Source organism: Taeniopygia guttata, chromosome 27 (assembly GCF_048771995.1).
Source record: "Taeniopygia guttata chromosome 27, bTaeGut7.mat, whole genome shotgun sequence".
Taxonomy (NCBI): domain Eukaryota; kingdom Metazoa; phylum Chordata; class Aves; order Passeriformes; family Estrildidae; genus Taeniopygia; species Taeniopygia guttata.
In genome coordinates, this window is record NC_133052.1 from 1,333,056 (window position 1) to 1,348,851 (window position 15,796).

The 15,796-nt window shown below is 57.4% G+C and overlaps 2 protein-coding genes across 4 annotated transcripts in view; one reads left to right on the top strand and one right to left on the bottom strand.

Annotated features, from left to right (window-relative positions):
• SKAP1 (src kinase associated phosphoprotein 1) overlaps positions 1-7,759 on the top strand; it is a 64,299-nt gene extending 56,540 nt beyond the window's left edge. Inside the window, exons 12-13 of the mRNA XM_072919091.1 lie at positions 6,644-6,757; positions 7,370-7,759. Of these exons, the coding sequence (XP_072775192.1) occupies positions 6,644-6,742 (99 nt within the window). The 3' untranslated portion in view covers positions 6,743-6,757; positions 7,370-7,759. The remainder of the gene's footprint in view (positions 1-6,643; positions 6,758-7,369) is intronic.
• Positions 7,760-8,724: 965 nt separating this feature from the next.
• SNX11 (sorting nexin 11) lies at positions 8,725-15,713 on the bottom strand. 3 transcript variants are annotated; one of them, XR_012052081.1, is made up of 8 exons: positions 15,535-15,713; positions 14,408-14,456; positions 13,627-13,713; positions 12,856-12,956; positions 11,901-11,999; positions 10,592-10,731; positions 9,273-9,474; positions 8,725-9,222 (listed from the first exon to the last, which is right to left on the bottom strand). XR_012052081.1 is itself a non-coding variant. In XM_041721503.2 (7 exons), the coding sequence occupies exons 1-7, from the start codon at positions 15,696-15,698 to the stop codon at positions 9,339-9,341; spliced, it is 831 nt and encodes a 276-aa protein (XP_041577437.2). In that variant the 5' UTR covers positions 15,699-15,713; the 3' UTR covers positions 8,725-9,338. The 3 variants fall into 3 exon arrangements, 1 of the variants encoding a protein (XP_041577437.2); XR_012052080.1 differs by having other exon boundaries at positions 10,592-10,786; XM_041721503.2 differs by having other exon boundaries at positions 8,725-9,474; positions 10,592-10,786.
• Between the last annotated feature and the right edge of the window lie 83 nt (positions 15,714-15,796).

A 15,796-nucleotide genomic window follows, 5' to 3' on the forward strand; every position in this document is an offset into this window, starting at 1 on the left:
AATCCCATTTCTCCCAGTTCTCCCAGTTCTCCCAGTTCTCCCAGTTCTCCCAGTTCTCCCAGTTCCCCCAATCCCAGTTCTCCCAGTTCTCCCAGTTCCCCGTCCAGTCCAGGCCCCTCTCCCAGTTCCCCCCATGGGTTCCCCCACCAGGGGTCCATCTCCCTTTTCCCACATCCCCAAAATTCCCAATCCCAGGGAAAAATCCCTGAATTCCCAATCCCGAGAGGAAAACCCCGAATTCCCAATCGTGAGAGGAAACCCCAAAATTCCCAATCCCAAGTGAAAATCCCCAAATTCCCAATCCTGAGGGAAAAACCCCAAAATTCCCAATCCTGAGACTAAACCCCAAAATTCCCAGTTTTGGAAATTTGGGATCCTGATCCCAAATCGTTGGGATCTGGAATCCTGCTGGAAGGAGCACGCGGCGCTTTGGGGCCAGGATTGGGATTTGGCCAAAAAAAAAAATGGAAAGAAAATGGGGCAGTTCCCAAAAATTCCCAGTCCTGGGGGATTTGGGATCACCAAAAAATCGGGATCAGGGATCCTGCTGGAGAATGAAGCGGTTGGGATTGGGATTGGGTTGAAAATCCCCAAAAAATCGGGATCAGAAAATCCCGCTGGGAGGAGCACGCGGCGCTTTGGGGAAAACCCCAAAATTCCCAGTCCCGAGGGATTTGGGATCACCAAAAATTTGGGATCGGGAATCCTGCTGGAAAGGGGAGCGGTTGGGATTGGGATTGGGATGAAATCCGGGAAGAAAAGGGGCGGTTCTGCCAATCCCCTCTGAAGTTGTGACGTGTCCCTGTCCCCGATCCCAATCCCCATTCCTGGCTTGTCCCCAAATCCCCTTTTCCCCCCCAAACCCCGGGAATATCGGGGAATAATTGCGGGGAATTTTGGGAAGAGGGAAGCGGCCCCGGGGTTTTGTCTGGAAAGAGAATTTTGATGGGATTTTTAATGGGATTTTTGATTTTTAATGGGGTTTTTAAACAGAAATTTGATGGGATTTTTTAAAAATGGGATTTTTAATCTGATTTTTAAATCGGATTTTAGATCTGATTTTAGATCCGATTTTTGATCCGATTTTTGATCCCATTTTATCCTTGAACCGGCACTTGCTGCTCCCAAATCCGCATCCCGCTCCCTTCTCGGGGGATTTGGGATTTGGGGTTCGGGATGGATGGATGGAATCCCCCCAAACCCTCCGCGCAGCTCCGGCCGCTCCTCTCCACCAGGCGCGGCTTTAAAGCCGAAAATTCCGGAACCGGAGCGCGCGATAAACCAAATAAAAATCACCCCCGCTTTTTTATTTCATTTCATATCATTTTTCCCCTTTTTTTTTCCCCGCTGGGATAGACGGGAAAGGTTCATTTTTATTTTCTTTTTTTCCCTCTCTCCCTCACAACTCTGCCATTAAACTCGAGCCGGGAAGTTTTTTTTTCCCGTGAAAAACGGCCAATTTTGGTGTTGTTCTCCCCGCTCGGCAGCGGCGTTATTAAAATGCTAATTTAAGAGTGGAAAGAAAAAAACAAAAAGGAAAAAAAAAAACCCAAAAAAAAGCCCGCACAAGAAAAAAAAAACCAAAAAAACGAGCTAAATAATCTGGCGGTGCCGCAGCCTAATTGCAGCCCATAATGAGCTCGGGAAATGCGAGTGCCCCCGACACACGGAGAGCATCAACAGCCGCCGCCGCCTCATTAGCGGCCGCCTTCATTAATTCTGCCGACCCCGCGCTGACCCCGCCGGGGCCGCGGGGCGCAGGTGGAGCCGCCCCCGGGGAAGCGGCGGCGGGGCCGGCCCCGGTTACCGGTTACCGCGGCAACCGCGGGATGCGGCACAGCCCGAGCGCTGCTCGGGTGAGGCGGGGAGCCCCGAGGTGTCAGAGACACGGTTCTGGGGAGATTCACCCGGTTATGGGGTGTTTTACCCGGTTCTGGGGTGTTTTACCCCGGTTCTGGGGTGTTTTACCCCGGTTCTGGATGTTTCACCCCGGTTCTGGGGTGTGTCATCTCGGTTTTGGGGTGTTTCACCCCGGTTCTGGGGAGATTCACCCCGGTTCTGGGGAGATTCACCCCGGTTCTGGGGTGTGTCATGCTGATTCTGGGGTGTTTCACCCGATTCTGGGGTGTTTTACCCGGTTCTGGATGTTTCACCCCGGTTCTGGGGTGTTTTACCCCGGTTCTGGGGAGATTCACCCGGTTCTGGGGAGATTCACCCCGGTTCTGGGGAGATTCACCCGGTTCTGGGGTGATTAATCCCAATTCTGGGGTGTTTCACCCCGGTTCTGGGGTGTTTCACCCGGTTCTGGGGTGTGTCATGCTGATTCTGGGGTGTTTCACCCGATTCTGGGGTGTTTTACCCGGTTCTGGATGTTTCACCCTGGTTCTGGGGTGTTTTACCCCGGTTCTGGGGTGTTTGACCCGGTTCTGGGGTGTTTTACCCCGGTTCTGGGGTGTTTGACCCGGTTCTGGGGTGTTTCACCCCGGTTCTGGGGTGATTAATCCCGATTCTGGGATGTTTCATCCCGATTCTGGGGTGTTTCACCCGGTTCTGGGGTGATTAATCCCGATTTTGGGGTGTTTCATCCCGATTCCGGCACGTTCCTCCCCAGTTTCTGGATCCCTGAAATTCCATCCCTCGTTCATCCCTCGGGTACTCCTGAAGATGTGAAATCCCAATTCCGGCACGTCCCCCCCCAATTTCTGCACATTTCCCCCCAATTCCAGAATGTTCCTACCCAATTTCTGCGCATTTCCCCCCAATTCCTGCATCCCCTGAAACTCCAAATCCCCGAGTTCATCGCCCGTTCTCCTGGAGATGTGAAAGCCCCGATTCTGGCATCTTTCACCCCAATTCCGGCACGTTCCCCCCAACCCATTCCTGCGTTCCTAAAACTCCAAACCCCATGGATGCTGCACATCCCCCAATCCCTGCTCATCCCTGCACCCCCAAACCCTCCCTGCACCCCCGGATCCTCCTGCACCCCAACAATTCCTGAATCCCGAACATCTCCCAATCCCTGCACCCCAAACCTCCAAATCCGACATTCCTGCACCCCCAAACCCTCCCTGCAACCCAAAAATTCCTGAATTCCGATCATCCCCCAAACCCCGCACCCCAAACCTCCAAATCCGACATTCCCGCACCCCCAAACCCTCCCTGCACCCCAAAAATTCCCAAATTCCGAGCATCTCCCAATCCCTGCACCCCAAACCTCGAAATCCGACATTCCTGCACCCCCAAACCCTCCCTGCACCCCAAAATTCCCGAATTCCGAGCATCCCCCAAACCCCGCACCCCAAACCTCCAAATCCGACATTCCTGCACCCCCAAACCCTCCCTGCACCCCCGGATCCTCCTGGACCCCAAAAATTCCCGAATTCCGAGCATCCCCCAAACCCCGCACCCCAAAACTCCAAATCCAACATTCCTGCACCCCCAAACCCTCCCTGCACCCCAAAAATTCCTGAATTCCGATCATCCCCCAAACCCCGCACCCCAAACCTCCAAATCCGACATTCCTGCACCCCCAAACCCTCCCTGTACCCCAAAAATTCCTGAATCCCGAACATCTCCCAATCCCTGCACCCCAAACCTCCAAATCTGACATCCCTGCACCCCAAAAATTCCTGAATCCCGAACATCTCCCAATCCCCGTACCCCAAACCTCCAAATCCAACATTCCTGCACCCCCAAACCCTCCCTGCAACTTCGTGCAAATTTTTATTTCGATTTTTTTTTTTTTTTTTGCGCGCGCGTCTCCTCTCTGCCCGCACTCCCCCGCAATCCCAGCGACTCAGGACCCCAAATCCCGGGAATTCCTCCCAAACCCCACCCCGCGCCCTCCCCCTGCCCTCGCCGTGCCCCCCGTTCCGCCGTGCACTCCAGATGAACCGGCGCGGCGGCGGCAATGGCCCTTGCAGCGCGCCGGGGAGGTGATTTAGGAGAATATTAAAGCGATGCGGAGCTTCGCGGCGCCTCTCGGGGCAGCGGCAGGAGCGCACGGCACAGATGGGCCCGGCAGATGAAACATTTCCATTTCCGTCACATCGTCCCCAGCCGCGCTCCGCTCGCCGCCCCGGGCTCCGCGCCGCGCTCAGCCGCGGAATAAAGATCAACCCGGCGTCGCCAGGCCTTGGAGGGGATCCAGGGATGGGGTCTGGGGCCCGGTGTCACCCCGGTGTCACCCGGTGTCACCCCAGTGTCACCCAATGTCACCCCGGTGTCACCCCAGTGTCACCCCGGTGTCACCCCAGTGTCACCCCGGGGTCCCCCCAGCAGGGTGGGGCGGTGGCAGGGCTGTGGTTGGGTGTTTTTGTGGGGAATCGCTAATTGGATAAGTCTTGGATCGTTGGGATGTGTGGGTTCGGATGGGTTGGGGTGGGACATGGAGACCCCAAAGGGATGGGACAGATCCTGGTGAGATGGAACACGGAGACCTCAGTGGGATCGGAGATGGAGACCCCAAGGGGAGGGGACAGATCCTGGTGGGATGGGAATGGAGACCCCAATGAGATGGGATGTGGAGATCCCAAAGGGATGGGACAGATCCTGGTGGGATGGGACACGTGGATCCTGGTGGGATGGGAATGGAGACTCCAATGGAGACACCCAACTCCATGGTGGTTGGGTGTTTTTGTGGGGAATCATTACTTGGATAAGTCTTGGATCGTTGGGATGTGTGGGTTTGGATGGGTTGGGGTGGGACAGGCGGATCCTGGTGGGGTGGGACATGGAGACCCCAAAGGGATTGGACAGATCCTGCTGAGATGGAACACGGAGACCTCAATGGGGTCGGAGATGGAGACCCCAAGGGGATGAGACAGATCCTGGTGGGATGGGACATGGAGACTCCATTGGGATGGGATGTGGAGATCCCAAAGGGATGGGACAGATCCTGGTGGGATGGGACACGTGGATTCTGGTGGGATGGGAATGGAGACTCCATTGGGACGGGACATGGAGACCCCATTGGGATGGGACATGGAGACCCCGATGAGATGGGATGTGGAGACCCCAAAGGGATTGGACAGATCCTGTTGGGATGGGAATGGAGACCCCAAAGGGATTGGATGAATCCTGTTGAGATGGAACACGGAGACCTCAATGGGATTGGACATGGAGACCCCAAAAGGATTGGACAAATCCTGTTGGGATGGGATGGATCCTGGCGGGACGGGATTCCCAGTCTGAGGATTCCTGGGATGGGGAGGACAGAGTTGGGGTGACCCCAAACCCAGTTCCCATCTTCGAAAGGGAATGAGATTCCCGATTCTCTGCTTCCTGCTGATTCCCGGGAATGGGGAGATGGAGTCGTGGTGACCCCAAATGCAATTCCCAGTGACCCCAAATCCAATTCCCAACCTTGAAAGGATTCCAGATTCCCAATTTCCCGATTCCTGGGAATGGGGGGGACGCTGCTCCACTTCCCAGTGATTCCCAGTTGTTCCCAGTGCTCCCAGTGCCCCCTCACCCCTCCCAGGCTCCCTTTCCCCGCCCATCCTCTCCCTTCCAGTCCTTCCCATAAAATCCCATAAAATTCCCGAACTCCCCGCCCAGCGCAGCACAGCCCTCATTAAGCCCTAATTAACCAAACTCCAACAAAACCCCGTCCTCCTCCTCCTCCTCCTCCTCCTCCCACCCCCAAAACCGCGGAATTCCAGCGGGCCGGGAAGGAGCGGAGCAGAGTTGGGGCAGCTCCGCCGTGCCAGGGCTCGGCGTTAATGATTTAATAAAAATTAGCATAATTAACTAACATCTGCACGCGGCGGCGCGCGGCAATTTGGCAGCGCCGGCGCGATTGCCGCGAGTTTTTAATGCGCTTTTAATTCTTCCGGCGCCGCGCGGGGGGAAAATTCCAGCTGGGCTGGCGCGAGTTCGGGGCCTGTTCCGGGCCTGGGATTTCGGGAAAATCCCGGGATTTAGGCCCAGGTTTATCCCTGGATTCCTCACGGAAGCAGTTGGGATTGGTTTGAAATTGGGATGGTCCGGCCTGCGGGGTTTTAGGGATAAATTCGGATTTTAGGGATAAATTTGGGATTTTTCCCATGCTTTTGGATGCTGGAAAATCCCGGGATTTATCCCAAGGTTTATCCCAGGATTTAGCAGAGAAGGAATTGGTTTAAAATTGGGATTGGTTTAAAATCGGGATTGCGGAGGGGCCGAGGCGCGGCTCAGGCTGAGGGGAAATTTTAGGGATAAATTCGGATTTTTGGGATAAATTCGGATTTTTGGGATAAATTCGGATTTTGGGGATAAATTTGGGGCATTAAAAATATAATTTGGGATAATAATAAAAAAATAATTTTTTCCCCCTCTTGGCCCCAGACCCTGACCCAGAGGATTTGGTGTATTTCTGTGGGATTTGGGGTATTTTTTTGTGGGATTTGGGTTTTTCTGTTGGATTATGTGTATTTTTGTGTGATTCTGTATTTTTTGTGGGATTTGGGGTTTTCTTGTGGGATTTTGAGTATTTTTGGTGGGATTTGGGGTATTTTTTGCAGGATTTGGAGCATTTTTGGTAGGATTTGGGGTATTTTTTCAGGATTTGGAGTATTTTCCGTAGGATTTGGGGTATTTCTGTAGGATTTGGGGTATTTCTGTGGGGTTTGGGGTATTTCTGACCCCAATCCCGGTCCCACAGGAGTACCCCGGGTACGGTTGGTGGGTCGGGGAGCTCGGCCGGGAAATCGGGATCGTCCCGAGGGAATTCCTGATGCCCGCCTTCGACCTGGAGCAGTGACCGGGACAGGGACGGGTGAGGCTGTGGGGTCAGCTGTGGGGCTTGGGGTCTGGGGTTGGGATTTGGGGTCAAGTTTGGGGTGTGGGGTTTGGAGTCTGGGATTTGGGATCAGTTTTTGGGTTTGGGGTGTGGAGTTTGGGGTTTGGGGTCATGTCTGGGGGCCGTGGTTTGGGGTTTGAGATTTGGGGTTTGAGATTTGGGGTTTGAGATTTAGGGTGTGGGGCCGGGGGTTTGGGATTTGGGGGTTGGGTTTGAGATTTGGGATCAGGTTTTGGGTTTGGGGTTTGGGGTGTGGAGTTGGGGATTTGGGATTTGGGGTCATGTTTGGGGGCCGTGGTTTGGGGTTTGAGATTTGGGGTTTGAGATTTGGGGTTTGGGATTTGGGGTCATGTTTGGGGGCTGTGGTTTGGGGTTTGAGATTTGGGGTTTGAGATTTGGGGTGTGGAGTTGGGGGTTTGGGATTTGGGGTCATGTTTGGGGGCCGTGGTTTGGGGTTTGAGATTTGGGGTTTGGCTTTGAGATTTGGGGTCAGGTTTGGGGTTTGAGACTTGGGGTTTGCGGTCAGGTTTTGGGTTTCGGATTTGGGATTTGGTGTCCTCGTCTCCATCCCCGTTTTCCCCGGAGCAGGCGGGACCGGGAACGGCAGCACGGGGACAGCGCTGGCCTGAGGCATTCCCTGGATCCCAAATCCCACAGATCCCACAAATCCCACAGATCCCACGGAATTCACGCAGCGGAGCCATGCATGGAGGACACGGCGCTGGCACCGAGCGGATTTATCCCAAAAATCCCTCCTGGAGCCATTCCGCGGGGAAACTGAGGCACGCATCCTGCTTTCCCCAAAAATCCCAAATCCCCTGGAGATTTCCTGCCCTCGTTATCCTGCTTTCCCCAAAAATCCCAAATCCCCTGGAGAACCTAAATCCAGGTGTTCCCCTATCCCAAATTCCAAATCCAGGTGTTCCCCTATCCCAAATCCAGTTGTTGTCCCTCAATAAATTCCTTTTTCCTCTCCAAGTTTGGCTGCTCTGGGAACGACCAGAAATAATCAGGAATGGTCGGGAATGGTCAGGAATGGTTGGGAATGATCGGGAATGGTCAGACTGGGAATGGCCCCGTTGCCGTGAGGTGATTCCAGCCCATCCCTCTCCTGCTTTTCCCGCTGCTCCGGAACCCCCTCCCCTCCCGCACTCGGCTGGATGGAGGCCCCAGTCCCTCTGGAATTCCCAAACTGGGATCCGAGCCCAGTTTGGGAATTCCAGAGGGATCTGAGCCCAGTTTGGGAACTCCAGAGGGATCTGAGCCCAGTTTGGGAACTCCAGAGGGATCTGAGCCCTTTTTTGGGAATTCCAGAGGGATCTGGGCCCAGTTTGGGAATTCCAGCAGCGATGCGCTCATGAATATTAATGATTTCATGAATATTCATGAGAGATTCAGCCAATCACACACGCGCTTGGAACTCTGAACTCCTCCTGCCATTCCTCCAGGGGATTCCCAACATTCCCGGGCCTTCCCTGGAGCCGAAAATTCCCCAAAACCCGCCCCGAGCCCTAGCTGGGGGTGAGGAATTCCCAAATCCCCCCAAATCCCAAAATCCCCACCCCGGCAGAACCCGGAAAATCTCTTCCACTTCCGTCTGAATTTTACTTATTTTATTTATTTTTATTTTTATTTTTATTTCCTGCCCACACCAAGTGCTGAGGGAGGGGAAGACACCGAAACCACTCCAGCTGCTGCTCCCGTTTTCCCGAAAATCCCCGGAATTCCAGCGGGAACGGGACACAAACTCCAGCCCCATCCCTCCCTTTTCCCGGCGGGAATCTCGGCTCAGATTGTCCCAGTTTGGGAATTCCAGAGGGACCTGAGCCCAGTTTGGGAATTCCAGGGGGATCTGAGCCCAGTTTGGGAATTCCAGGGGGACCTGACCCCAGTTTGGGAATTCCAGAGGGATTTGAGCCCAGTTTGGGAATTCCAGGAGGATTTGACCCCAGTTTGGGGATTCCAGAGGGATCTGAGCCCAGTTTGGGAATTCCAGAGGGATTTGAGCCCAGTTTGGGAATTCCAGAGGGATCTGAGCCCAGTTTGGGAATTCCAGAGGGATCTGAGCCCAGTTTAGGAATTCCAGGAGGATTTGACCCCAGTTTGGGGATTCCAGAGGGATCTGAGCCCAGTTTGGGGATTCCAGCGGGATTTGAGCCCAGTTTCAGGATCTGAGCCCAATTTGGGAATTCCAGCGGGATTTGAGCAGGAGCAGAGTGAGGAAAACACTGCTGGGAATATCAGGGAATACCAGCAACGTGCAGGGAAGGAGCTCGGCCAGGCTGGGGCCGCATTCCCAGTGCTCCCAGTGCTCCCAGTGCTCCCATCCCAGGGATCCGCGCTGATCCCTCTTCCCAGCGAGGGCTGCGGGGCCTGGGCATGTCCAGAGGGGTCACTCAGTGTCCAGCTGGGAATCCCGGGAATTCCGGGAATCCCAGGCCCTGCAGAGGGGTCACTCGGTGTCCAGCTGGGAATCCCGGGAATCCCAGGCCTGCAGAGGGGTCACTCAGTGTCCAGCTGGGAATTCCAGGAATCCCAGGCTCTGCACAGGGGTCACTCAGTGTCCAGCTGGACACTCGGGGCTGTCCGGAGGGGTCACTCGCTGTCCGGCCGGGCTGTCCGGCCGTGCCTCGTCCATGCCGAAGTCACTCCAGCAGGGAAAGCTCTCCAGGCAGCCCCGGGCACTGGCACAGCTGGAAAAGAGCAGGAGAAATGGAATTCTCCAGGGAATGTCGGGATTTCCTGGGCACAGCCCTGCCTGGGCAGCTCCATCCCAGCTGGAAAAGGGGGATGTTCCCATCCCAGGGACATTCCAGCCCCATGGAACTGGGCTCCTCTGCCCCGGAATCCACTGGGAGGAGCTGGGAATTGTCCTGGGAGGAGCTGGGAATGTCCTGGGATCCACTGGGAGAAGCTGGGAATGTCCTGGGAAGAGCTGGGAATCTGCTGGGATCCACTGGGAGGAGCTGGGAATGCTCCAGGATCCACAGGGAATGCCCTGGGATCCACTGGGAACGCCCTGTGATCCACTGGGAGGAGCTGGGAATGTCCTGGGAAGAGCTGGGAATGCCCTGGGATCCACAAGCAGGAGCTGGGAATTGTCCTGGGATCCACAGGGAGGTCCCGGGCCGCTCCCCTTGTTCCGTGCCCAAATCCCAGCCCGGATCAGATCTGTCCCCAGGCCAGCCCCGGTTTGTCCCCTCACCTGGCAGCCCCCAGCCCCACATTGTCCCCTCACCTGGAGCCCCCATCCCCACACTGTCCCCTCACCTGGCAGCCCCCAGCCCCGCGCTGTCCCCTCACCTGGCAGCCCCCAGCCCCACACTGTCCCTGTGCTGTCCCCTCACCTGGCAGCCCCCATTCCCGTGCTGTCCCCACACTGTCCCTGTGCTGTCCCCTCACCTGGCAGCCCCCATTCCCGCGCTGTCCCCACATTGTCCCCTCACCTGGCAGCCCCCATCCCCACGCTGTCCCCTCACCTGGAGCCCCCAGCCCAACACTGTCCCTGTGCTGTCCCCTCACCTGGCAGCCCCCAGCCCCGCACTGTCCCCTCACCTGGCAGCCCCCAGCCCTGTGCTGTCCCCTCACCTGGCAGCCCCCATCCCTGCGCTATCCCCACGCTGTCCCCTCACCTGGCAGCCCCCAGCCCCGCGCTGTCCCCGCGCTGTCCCCTCACCTGGCAGCCCCAGCCCCACACTGTCCCCACACTGTCCCCTCACCTGGCAGCCCCAGCCCCACACTGTCCCCACACTGTCCCCACACTGTCTGTCCCCTCACCTGGCAGCCCCCATCCCCAGTTTTTCCCCTCACCTGGCAGCCCCCATCCCCGCCCCGTCCCCGCGCTGTCCCCAGGCGGGCCCGGCCATGGCGTAGTGCAGGATGGCGTCGGTGACGGAGCGCGGCCCCCGGCCCTGCACGCAGGCCTCGATGGCGGGCACGGGCAGCTGGCTCTGCAGGAAGAGGTGCAGGCGGCTGTCGGACAGCAGCACGGCGCTCTGCACCACCCTGGGGACACGGGGACACGGGGACACCGTCACCCTGCTGCCGCCGGCGGGCACCGCGCCCTGCAGGGACAGGGTCACCTGTGCTGGCACCTGGTCACCTCCCGCCCTGCCCGGACAGGGTCACCTGCGCTGGCACCTGGTCACCTCCCGCCCTGCAGGGACACGGTCACCTCCCACCCTGCAAGGACAGGGTCACCTGCGCTGGCACCTTGTCACCTCCCACCCTGGGCACACAGGGACATGGTCACCTCCCACCCTGCAGAGACAGGGTCACCTCTGCTGGCACCTTGTCACCTCACACACAGGGACACGGTCACCTCTGCTGTCACCTCCCACCCTGGGGACACAGGGACAGGGCCACCTCCCACCCTGCAGGAACAGTGGTTTGGGTCGTCTCTGTCACCTCTGACCCCTGCTGCCACCTCCCACCCTGGGGACACAGGGAGGAAGGAGCGCAATGACAGCAAGGACAGCAGGGACAGAAGTGGGGACAACGGGGGGACAGGAGGGACAGCAAGGACGGGGGGGACAGCAGGGACAGAAGTGGGACAGGAGAGACAGCAGGGACAGGGGGACAGGAGGGACACAAGGGGACAGCAGGGGGACACAAGGGGACAGAGGGGACACAAGGGGACAACGGGGGACAGCGGGGACACGGGGGGACAGCGGGGACACGGGGGGACACAAGGGGGACACAAGGGGGACACAAGGGGGACACAAGGGGGACAGCGGGGGACACAAGTGGGACACAGGGGGGACACAGGGGGGACACAGGGGGGACACAGGGGGGACACAGGGGGGACACAGGGGGACACAGGGGGACACAGGGGGACACAGGGGGACACAGGGGGACACAGGGGGACAGTGGGGACACAAGGGGACGGAGGGGGACACAAGGGGGACAGAGGGGGACACAAGGGGGACAGAGGGGACGGAGGGGGACACAGGGGACGGTGACCAGAGTCACCCAGCCCTCACTGCTGCCACCTCCTGGCCACCCCTGGGAACTGCACCCTCCCCTCAGCCCTTCCCAAATCCCAAATATCCAAAATATCCAAAATATCCGAAATATCCCAAACATCCCAAAGCACCCCAAAGCCCAGCCCCGCTCCCACCTCTCCAGGAAGTGCTGCAGCCCCTGCCGCCGCCTCTCGATGAACTCATCGGTGCTTCCCACGAAAAACGCGGATTTTCCCGGCAGCTCCGGCACCGGCCTGGGAAAACGGGAGGGGGAAACTTTGGGATGGGCCCTGGGCGATCCCAAATCCCGGATATGGGGCGGAATCCCGCAGCCCTTACACGGAGCCTGGGAAAAGGGGGGAAACTTTGGGATTTTGGGTTCTGGGTGATCCCAAATCCCGGATTTGGGGCGGAATCCCGCAGCCCTTACACAGAGCCTGGGAAAACAGGGGGAAACTTTGGGATTTTGGGCGCCGGGCTATCCCAAATCCCAGATTTGGGACAGAATCCTGCAGCCCTTACACGGATCTAGGAAAATGGAGAAAACTTTGGGATGGGCCCTGGGTGATCCCGGGACTTCAGGTGGAATCCCCAGAGCCCTTACACGGAGCCTGGGAAAACAGGAGGAAACTTTGGGGGGAAAACTTTGGGATTTTGGGTTCTGGGCGATCCCAAATCCCGGATTTGGGGCGGAATCCTGCAGCCCTTACACAGAGCCTGGGAAAACGGGGGAAACTTTGGGATTTTGGGTTCTGGGTGATCCCAAATCCCGGATTTGGGGCGGAATCCCGCAGCCCTTACACAGAGCCTGGGAAAATGAGGGAAATCGTTGGGATTTTGGGTTCTGGGCGATCCCAAATCCCGCAGCCCTTACACGGAGCCTGGGAAAATGGGGGAAACTTTGGGATTTTGGGTTCTGGGTGATCCCAAATCCAGGATTTGGGGCGGAATCCCGCAGCCCTTACACGGAGCCTGGGAAAAGGGGGGAAATCTTTGGGATTTTGGGCGCCAGGCGATCCCGAATCCCGCAGCCCTTACACAGAGCCTGGGAAAACGGGGGGAACTTTGGGATTTTGGGCCCCAGGCGATCCCGAATCCCGCAGCCCTTACACGGAGCCGGCGTTGCGCTGGAGCTGCCGCCGCAGCCACACGAACTCGCGGTAGCGGCGCCGCACGCACGAGGTCTTGGCGGTGAAGGCCTTGCTGTTGGTCTGGGAAAAACACCGGAATGGCAGCGGAACCGGAGAGATCCCGGCGGGATCAGGGAGGGATCACTGGGAGGGATCACCGGGAATGACCACGGGGAAGGAACCCGGGGAGGGATCACTGGGAGAAATCCCTGGGAATGACACTGGGAGGGATCCCTGGGAATGACCCTGGGAGGGATAACGGGGTTTGATCCAGGGAGGGATCAGGGGAGGGATCACTGTTAGAAATCCCTGGGAATGACACCGGGAGGGATCCCTGGGAGAGATCCCTGGAAATGATTCCTGGGAATAACCCTGGGAAGGATTCCCTGGAGGGAATCACTGGGAATTGAGGGCTGAGGGATCCAGGGTGGGAATCATCCCTGGGAATCATCCCTGGGATCGAGGGGCTGGATCTCAGTGACTGAGGGATCCAGCAAGGGAATTAACGGTGGGAATTCTCCGTGGGAATTATCCCTGGGATCAGGGGGCTGGATCTGGCCTGGACAGAGGATCCAGGCTGGGAATTCTCCATGGGAATTATCCCTGGGATCGAGGGGCTGGATCTCCGTCCCTGCCGGATCCGGGAGCCAGCCCAGGACAGGATCCCGAGGATTCCCCTCCGTGGCTCGGGACATTCCCGCTCCGGAGCCTCTCCCAGGGCTGATCCCAATCCCGATCCCGCCCGGCTCACGTGCAGGAAGATCTTGTAATCCACGTAGGAATTCCAGGAGCCCTCGTTCTGCACGCGCGGATCCTGCACCCGCACCGTGGTCAGCTCCTGCGGAAACCGGGAATGGGATCGGGGATCCACCCGGCCCTGCTTCCCTGGAATGGGATCAGGGGCTCTGGGATCCGGGATCCACCCCATTCCCGCCTCTCCAGCTTCCTGGGAATGGGTCTGAGGGGCTCCAGACATTCCCATTCCCACTTTTCCAGCATTCCCATTTCCCATCCCTTCTTTTCCAGCATTCCCGTTCCCCCTCCCTGCATTTCCACCCATTCCCATTCCCACTTTTCCAGCCATTCCCATTTCCCATTCCCACTTTTCCAGCATTCCCATTTCCCATCCCTTCTTTTCCAGACATTCCCATTTCCCATTCCCACTTTTCCAGCCATTCCCACTTTTCCAGCCATTCCCATTCCCCATCCCTTCTTTTCCAGCATTCCCATTTCCCATCCCTGCATTTCCAGCCATTTCCATTCCCACTTTTCCAGCCATTCCCATTCCCCATCCCTTCTTTTCCAGCATTCCCATTTCCCATTCACACTTTTCCAGCCATTCCCATCCCTTCTTTTCCAGCCATTCCCATTTCCCATTCCCACTTTTCCAGCCATTCCCATTCATCCCCACTCCCAGCTGGCCCCCGGCTCAGCCCCACAGACTCCCAGGAATTATCCACGGGGATGGAATTCCCAAGGATTCCACTCGCCCCCATTCCAGAATTTGGGAATACACCAGGAACGCTCCTCACTTCCTCTCGGTTCTCCAACATCCTAGAGCCAGAGCCCAGCGGGAAACATCTGGGAATAAAGACAAAAAAGGGATTCAGAGAAATCCTTTCTGGGGGTTTTCCATGGATTCTGCATCCCCCAGAATTCTGGGACACTGCAGTTTTTGGGAAGACTGGAAATCTCCGGAATTTGGGAAAAGCTTCACTTTAAGGTGCTCTGGGATTCCCAGTTTGGGGTTATTCCCCTCAAATTTGGGGTTTTCCAAGGCTCTGCTGCCTCTCACCTGTCTGAGATTGGGGATCAAGGAGAGAATTCCAGGGAAATCCCTCATTTCCAGGGAAATTCCTGCCAGGGAAAGCATTAATTGTTATCTCAGGCTCCTTTTATCCTGATCCATCCCTGAAAACCTTTCCCAACCCTCTGGAACAGCAGGAATCCTCACTCCCACCCATGGAAAACCCTCCAGAGCCAGAAAAACAGGAATGAATCCCAGTTATTCCCGATTTTCCCTGTGGAGGGTGAATTCCTGAGGCTGTTCATAAACCCCATTTATCCCCTGTTTTCCTCGGACACACTAAAACATTGGAAGTGGGTTTTTTTTTTTTTTTCAGGAATTATTTTCCAGGCTCTTTTGCTGCCCAGGGAAGGAAAGGATTCCTCATTCCCCCTCCCGGGAATGCCCCGCACCACGACGGGTCCCAAAACCTCGGGAAAAGCCGGAAAAACTGGAAAGAATCCCAATTATTCCCTTCCCACGCCGCCTGGAAAACACCGCTGGGAGAATTCCCGAGGCTGTTTCGCCTTTCCAGGGAAGGAGAAAACTCCCGGGAACCGCGGCCCGAGCCCAGGGCCGGGAGAGTCCCAAAAATCCAGGGAAAACCGGGAATGAATCCCATTCCTTCCTTCCCCACGCCGCGGGGGGAATTCCCGGGGCTGTTTTTGGGAATTCTGGGCACAGGGATCGGAGCTGGGCCCGAGCCCCGGGCCGGGAGAGGCCGCGGAGCGGGACTGAGGCCCGGCCCAGCGCCGCCAACTCCTCCCGGGGGTTTGGGGACACCGGGATACCCCGAGAGGAGCCGGGATCCACCGGGATCCACCGAGGGGAGCGGGATCCCGAACCTGCGCCCTCCCCTCAGGCGCCCCTCACCTCACACAGCCCGCGGACCATTTGAGCGGTAACGGCGGCGGCGCGCCTTTTATAGCGCGGAAGTGCCGGAAGTTCCGGTGCTGGGCATGCTGGGAGTTGTAGTTCGAACGCCGGTGTTGTCCCAGGTGCCACCCCCACCCCGCCCTGGGATGAGGAGGGGACATGGAGGGGCTGGGAATGTTTATCCTGGAGAAAAGAGGGAGCAGGAGGGACTTTCTGGCTCGTCACAAGTCCCTGATAGACGGGGTAGCCGTGGGGGTCA